This window comes from Charadrius vociferus, unplaced genomic scaffold (assembly GCF_000708025.1).
Source record: "Charadrius vociferus isolate BGI_N301 unplaced genomic scaffold, ASM70802v2 scaffold356, whole genome shotgun sequence".
Taxonomy (NCBI): domain Eukaryota; kingdom Metazoa; phylum Chordata; class Aves; order Charadriiformes; family Charadriidae; genus Charadrius; species Charadrius vociferus.
The window spans coordinates 78,727-85,430 of record NW_009648717.1 but is presented as its reverse complement, the minus strand read 5'-3'; the positions used below and the strand labels follow the sequence as shown (position 1 = coordinate 85,430).

Below are 6,704 nucleotides of genomic sequence, written 5' to 3'. Positions count from 1 at the left end.
TCCGAACCGCTTTTTTCCAGGCTCTGCCAGTCACCTTCCCCGGCTGCCACAGCCCAAGAGGTGTTAGTCTGAGCTCAGCTGCCTCCCGCTAAGGTGCAAGATCATTATTTAAAGCCTGACCGCCCCCCCTAACCAGGCAGGGATTCGGGGCTGACGGGAGCAGGCATCTCTGCACCAGGAAAACACACAGCGACGTTTCGCTGCGCTGTTGAGAAGCTCAAATGAGCAGGAATCCTTCCCACCAGCCTGGAGGTTTCCTAAAGAGCCTTAAATCAGCACGCGCCTCAAAAGCTAACAGGGACAAATCTTGGCCTCGCCGTTTATGTGGTCAGTGAGCCTGGTTGTATGTGCTTGCATACGGGGTGACAAGATTTGACCCGGAGCCTTACCCAAGAATAAGTCCTCTGAGAAACACTCTGCCAATTTTATAGCCCCTTTTGCAACCGGAAGCCTTTAATAAAAACAGACTCGGGAGGCAGAATGTGGAACGGGATGGTTGTATCCTGCAGGGAAAAAAAAACAACCCTGTCCTCGCTCCCCAACGCACTCGCACGCGCGCACACACACACACACAGTGCACCGGGGCTCCTGCCCACAGTCACGCACAAATACTGATCTTCCACGTCAAAATGTGAACTACTCACTTACAACACCACACACCGAGAGAAGTTGTAGATCCTGAGCCAGGGTGTAGATTAGGAATCTCTTGGGTTCCAGCATATCAACAGCAGGATTTAGGGTTGCTTTTTTTTTTTTTTCTCTTTTCCTCTTTTTTTTTTTCCCTTTTTTTTTTTTTTTTTAATGCTAACTCAGCCAGCCACCTGCTCGTTAAAAAGCAAAAAGAAAAGGGAGAATTCCCAGGATTGCTTGCCCTTGCTGAGACAGCGGCAAGTGGCTGGACACTACCAACTGAAAGAGAAAACTCACACACATCAGAAACCTGTGGTTCAGCGCTTATTCCAAGAGGGGAGATGGGTGCTGGTTGCTATTTTTATCTTTCCCTTTGGAGGTGGGGAGGGGGGAGGCTTTTGGCTGATGTGGTTCTAACGTACACCTATCACCACAGTAATTAAAAAACCACCACCATACACTATTTCACAGGGAAAAAGAAGACACGTGAACGTACACGTACTACCACGCACAACAAGAGCCCTGCCGGTCAACTCACGGCCTCTTCAAAATGAAAAATAAAAGAGAAAGGAAGAGCTCAAGACAATAATGGGAGAGGGAAAAGAAAAAAAAAAAAGAGAGAGAAAAAAAGAAAGAAAAACTCCAAAACGATCTTGTTACAAAGACCGGGAAAAGAAGAACCCTTATGGTACACTCCGACTTTCTGAAATAGCTGCAGAAACTCGGCTCAGCCTTCCTCCTCCTCCTCCTCCCTTCCCCCCCTAGCTCTTTCGCCCGAGGACAGAGTCCTGCTGCTCACATCTCGTTGGAGTAGGTGTAGTTCGGGGTGGCCGAGTACTGCGTCTCGTGCTGCATCATGGCCCCCTGCGCCGCCCCCATGGCCGCGTTCTGTGCTGCCTGCTGCACGTGGGGGTTCTTCCACGCTCCCGTGGTCCACTCCTCCTGGGCTTTGCTGAAGCTCCCCCCGCTCCCCCGGTAAAACTTATGCACCTGCAGAAGGTTGGAAAGAGAAAATCCAGAGGTGCTGAGCGACTGCAGCTTGCGCTGACCCTCCAGGGTCAGCAAATCTGAAGCAACGCGGCACCCCGCTTCTCCTCCTCCTCCCGTACCATAGTGAGAGCGATGAAGGAGAAGACTGCCATCCCCGTGAACAGGACGGTGGGGATCAACATCACCACGGCCGACCCCACGTTGGTCCCGAAGAAGGAAATGGCTGCAATCCAGCCGCTGCAAGGAGACAACAAAACAAACAGGCAGTTCAGCAGCCTGGGGCTTTCCCGGCTGGCTCTGCACACCCCAGCCTGCCGGCATCCCTCCCCCACAACCCCCCCAGCTCCTCACAAACCACCTTCCCCAAAGAGAGAAGCTGCTGAAGCACTGAGGATATTAAAAGGCAGCAGCAGCTCGGCGTTGACTGTCCTTGCGCCCAAGATGAGAGCAGCATCTTCCTTACCAGACACCCCAGCCGGGGATTCCCACCGCCTGGATAATGCTGATCACCAGCTGGGCCATGAAGGTGAAGAAGAAGGCCATGAAGCTGAAGGAACTGTCTGTCCTGCAAGAGAAGGCTCGGTCACATCGCTGCCGTGCTGCAAGGGAGAGGAGGTGCTGCCACATCTCAGACCCTTTCGGGGCAGAAGCAGCTGCGGATTAGCGAGAGGGTGGTGAGAAGCGGAGCTGCCCGCGGGCAGCAGGCACTGGAGCAAAACTATAGGCAAGGGAAAAAACTGCGAGAGGCTGAAGGTGGTGAAGGGGCGCCTTGGGAAAGCCACGGGGCAATCATACCCTTCCCACGGCTCGGCCAGCTCTGCGCGTCAGGCGAGAGGGCATCCGTGTTCGGACACGGCTCTCTGCTCACACTGCCCTACCATCAGACTCAGCCTTCGTGCAGGGGGAAGAAATACACCCCCGGTTTTCTAGATTTGGGGATACCGCGCTGGGGATTGACCTCAGCAGCAGGGATAATCAATTTAAGGACTTCAAGGGCGTGTGGAAAAATGGAAAAGAAGCCTCAAGGATGGACGGGAGGGGAGGGAAAGTTGCACCCCAACTGCATCCTCACCGCTCCCCTTGATGCTGCGCAGAGGCACACGTCGGGTGTCTTTATATCGCATGGTTGGGGGTTTGGCCCTCGGGAAATCCCAAACACCCTTGCTTCGAAGGTTAGAAAGTAAAGCTAAAGGGCTTGGACAGAAAGAGCAGAAATTCCCCCGAATATTCAGGCAATGTCCCAAGCTAAGCGCTAACCGTTTAGGAAGGAAAACAATAACAAAAAAAAAACCCAAAAGACCACGAGAAGCCGGGCTCAGGTGTGACCACTTACTTGAAAGCTTTGTAAATAGGTCTAAACCAGCAGACATAGGAGCAGGGCGTAAAGAGAATGAGCCAGAGAATTGCCAGTCCAAAATTAACAGCTCCACCGCCTCCAATCAGCCATGCGAGGCAGCCAACGAGATTCACCGCCAAGGTGATGCTGTTCACTGCAAACACACACACACACACAGAGGGAGCAGAGTAGCGCGTACGCGAGGACGTCGGTGCGATACGAGAGACCCCGACCCCAGGGATGCCCCACGCGGGGCTGGCCTCCAACGGGTTTGGCCAGCGGCGTGTTACCCTAGCCGGATTTCCCTTCACTTCACTTAAATTCAGCTGGCTGAGTCTGGGGAGCATCCCCGGGTCTAACCTCAACTAAGCAGGAGGAAAAAAAATTTAGAAAATAAATACATCACTCGGAGTTGTGATGTCTTCAGCAGGGCCAGGGCTCGTGGGGCTCTGAGGATGGGGAAGAGCTGTACCCTCCCGCTGCCAGCGATCCTGGGCACGTTTCCATCAACAGAAGGAAACTGGAGGAATGGAAGCGAAGCTTTTTCCCTTGCCTCCGGCTACGGCGTCGCTGGAGGAGCTTGTGCAAGAGTTCCCCCAGCTAACACCCCCCTGAGCTGAGAAAGCCCTGAACTCCCCTCCCCGCCTCGCCAGTTCACAGGGGTGGCGTGTTTGCTTCTCCAACCCCTGCCCGGGGTCACGCGATACAAGGGCTACTACTATGGAACCCGGCTCAGCAGACGCGGGACAAAGCCGAGAAGGCTCATCTGCATTCTGACGCCTCCGATTTTTGAGAATGATTCATTATTCCCGAGGAGAATTAAAACCCTCCCACTGCTGCCCGCACGAGAGCTGCAGCTGGCAAGAAAGGGAGCTCAGTTGGCCGGGCTGACCGGGCGCTGGCTGCTCCCGAATGCCTCCAAGGACACCAAGGGGACCTTTCAGCCTCTCTGCTCTTGCGTCTGGCTGGGTGTTTGCGGGGGAGTTTGGGGAGAAAATGAGCCAGAGAGGAGCTCCAGAGACAGAAACCAACAGACTGCGCTCATGCTGCGGGAGAGGCTGGAGCAAGAACCGAGCTCTATTAAATTAAGCAGAGCGAGAACAGCCAGATTGAGATGGGGAGCGGGAATTAACACCCCTAAAACAGCTTCCCCAGGGAAGCACAACTTTTTCCCCCCCCTTCCTCCTTCGTAGAAAAGCTACGCTAACCCTCCTGACGTGACGGGGGAAGTTATCCCGCGGTCACCTTCTCGATGGGACACGGTCCCCACTGCCCCGGCGGTGCCAGCCTGGCGCCGTGCCGCAAGCCGAAACGCCCGCCCTCTCCCGTGGCAGCTCAGCTCCTGGCAACCCGCCTCCGAAGCCCAGGGCACTCCCCGGGCACTGACACGCTTCCAAAGTTCAGGGAAAACGCCTGCTTAAGGAACTAAGCTCTCCTAAAAAGAAAGAAAAACGATGGTGCCAGCCGGCCCCGAGCTGCGCACGGTACGTTCCCAGGGTGCGATCTGTCCCTCCGGCTCTTCTCCCCGCCCGGGGTTGGTACGGAAGAGAGATGTGGGGTGATTTTAAGAGTTAGAAGACGGTGACAGCTCTGTTAGCGCAGCACGGCACACAGAGGCATGCAAGAGGAACCCGGCTTTGGGGGAAGCCCCCGGCTCCCCTGTTTGGGGAGCAGGCACTCTGGCCCTCCAGTCCAAGCGGCATCTCAGCCTCGGGCCGCTGCCGAAGGGCTCACGAGGAGTTTGGGGTGGCAGAGGAAAGCCCTTCGCCAGCCCGGCTGCCAAAGAAAGCCGGTGGAGGCTCGGCAGCTCTCCGGTGGGGCGAGCCCGGCAGCTGAGCGAGACAGAGCAGGAGGACATGTGGGTGCTGAGCCATCTCCTCCTCCTCACGGCGGGCTCCAGCGGGACATCAAGGTCACCACCGATGGCCCTCGGATACCGAGGCAGCTCCACACCTCCATCCTGGAGGCTGGAAGGGCTGAAGCCCATGAGATCCTCCAGCCCTCATCCCATCCCCAACGGGTTTTAACAGGAGACACCGTAGGCCTGGAGGGGCAGAAGGACTTCCCCTGCCCTCTGCTCTTTCAAGCCGGTGACTTCTAGAGGAGAAGCCTTCGGAGAGGCACACGCAAACCCACCCGAGCCCTTCCCCGCCCAGGGACTCACGCATCCAGAGGTAGTAAAGCCGCTTGGCCATGGTACGGTGCTGCGGCGGGATCTCCGCATCGAAGTCCTGGTAGAAACATGGCTTCAAGGGGATGAACTTGGGCAGGGGAGGGAAGTTGTTCGCTTTTTCTGCAATAAAAAGTTTTGCCAGCATTGGGCACTGCACGGAGCCGAGTGTAAATCACGTCTTCCTAATTAGTCTCATTCAGCCGCGCGAATTGAGAAGTTTCACGCAGGAATTAAGGATTTCCCCTCGCAGCCACCAACAGCCCACCCACACGCATCGAGACAAATTTAGCCCTCGCTGGCCACGTGGATCCTGCAAGTGTGGCCACCCGCAACCCCACCGGGGACTAACAAGGTGACATGATGGCCAGTAAAGCCCCAGATGGGCTTCAGAGACAAGGGGCAGCCCAGCCAGAGACCCCCCGACCCGTACCTGCCATGCCGGCACGTGCTCAGCCGCTCCGTTCCACAGGAAAAGCAGGGGAAAAAAATGCAGGAGCTTTACCAAAGCTGGAAGAAAATGAGAGAAAGAGTGATGTGAAGCGGTGAGGCACCTCCCCGAAGAGCCTTCACCTTCCCACCGCTCCGAAGCGGCTCAAGGACAGCACTTTATTTCCGCAAACACTTTCTTCTACAGGATTCGCACGCCCAGGCTTGCGGCCGGCACCTGGCCGGCGGCAGGATAAATCCCAGCTCCTCCGGCCCGAGGCTTACGTACCCGTTAAGGCGGAAGATTAAGAGAAGATCCAGCGATGTGGGGCAGGGCGCAGGCTTTAACCTCCCACTCCCGCCTGACCTACATGCAGCCCCGGGAGAGGGGCCGGGCTGGATGCCGCGGGCAGGCTGAAATCCTCAAGTTCATTACCTGGCCCCAAAACCAATTATTTTTTTTATTTTTTTCTTTCTGCTGAGAGCCCCTGTTCCAGCACAGGGAACTACCCGACGGCGTCGCAGCTCCCAGCGCATCCTCTGCAAGCGCAAGCCAGAAACCAGGCCAAAAGGGAGCAAGGAAATCAGCTGAAAAATATCAGCTGGGGGGAAATAAATAAATAAACAAACAAATCAGTGGCGATTGTTACTAATGAGTCACTCGAGTGCTGGCTTAACGATTACTCATGTCCTTTGGCACCTTATTGCCGTATCTTGCAGGTGGGAGCTGGGCACGGTCAGCCCTGCTCAGCCCTGACCCAGCGATGAAAATGAAGCAAAATTAAAGCAGAAAATAAAATAATTAAGCGGTGAAGACAGCGGCTCTGCATATCCCCCACCCGCCTGCAGGTTTTGCCCCCTCCCCGGGCTGTCTCGGGCAGAGAAATGGCAGCAGCCGACGCATTTCTCACGACACGGTGGTCCCAGTGGTCGGTGCTTCGGAGGAGAGGGGAGGGATTGGGGCAGGGGGTTATCCCTGCAGCCCCCCCACCCCACAACCATCACCCAGCGCCAAAGACACCGGCCAGGCAAAGCAAACCCCCGCGGCTCGCCGACGCGCCGTCTCCCGACACCCAACGGCAGCCCACGGCCGACTCCATCGCCCCGGCGCTCTAAATACGAGCTGACGTCTCCCCGCCCTGACCGAAG

The 6,704-nt window shown here is 56.2% G+C and overlaps 1 protein-coding gene across 1 annotated transcript; it reads right to left on the bottom strand.

The window, feature by feature from the left end:
* Positions 1-801: 801 nt before the first annotated feature.
* SCAMP5 (secretory carrier membrane protein 5) lies at positions 802-5,274 on the bottom strand. The gene is made up of 5 exons (XM_009886700.1): positions 5,121-5,274; positions 2,954-3,110; positions 2,084-2,185; positions 1,740-1,857; positions 802-1,620 (listed from the first exon to the last, which is right to left on the bottom strand). The coding sequence occupies exons 1-5, from the start codon at positions 5,272-5,274 to the stop codon at positions 1,426-1,428; spliced, it is 726 nt and encodes a 241-aa protein (XP_009885002.1). The 3' UTR covers positions 802-1,425.
* Between the last annotated feature and the right edge of the window lie 1,430 nt (positions 5,275-6,704).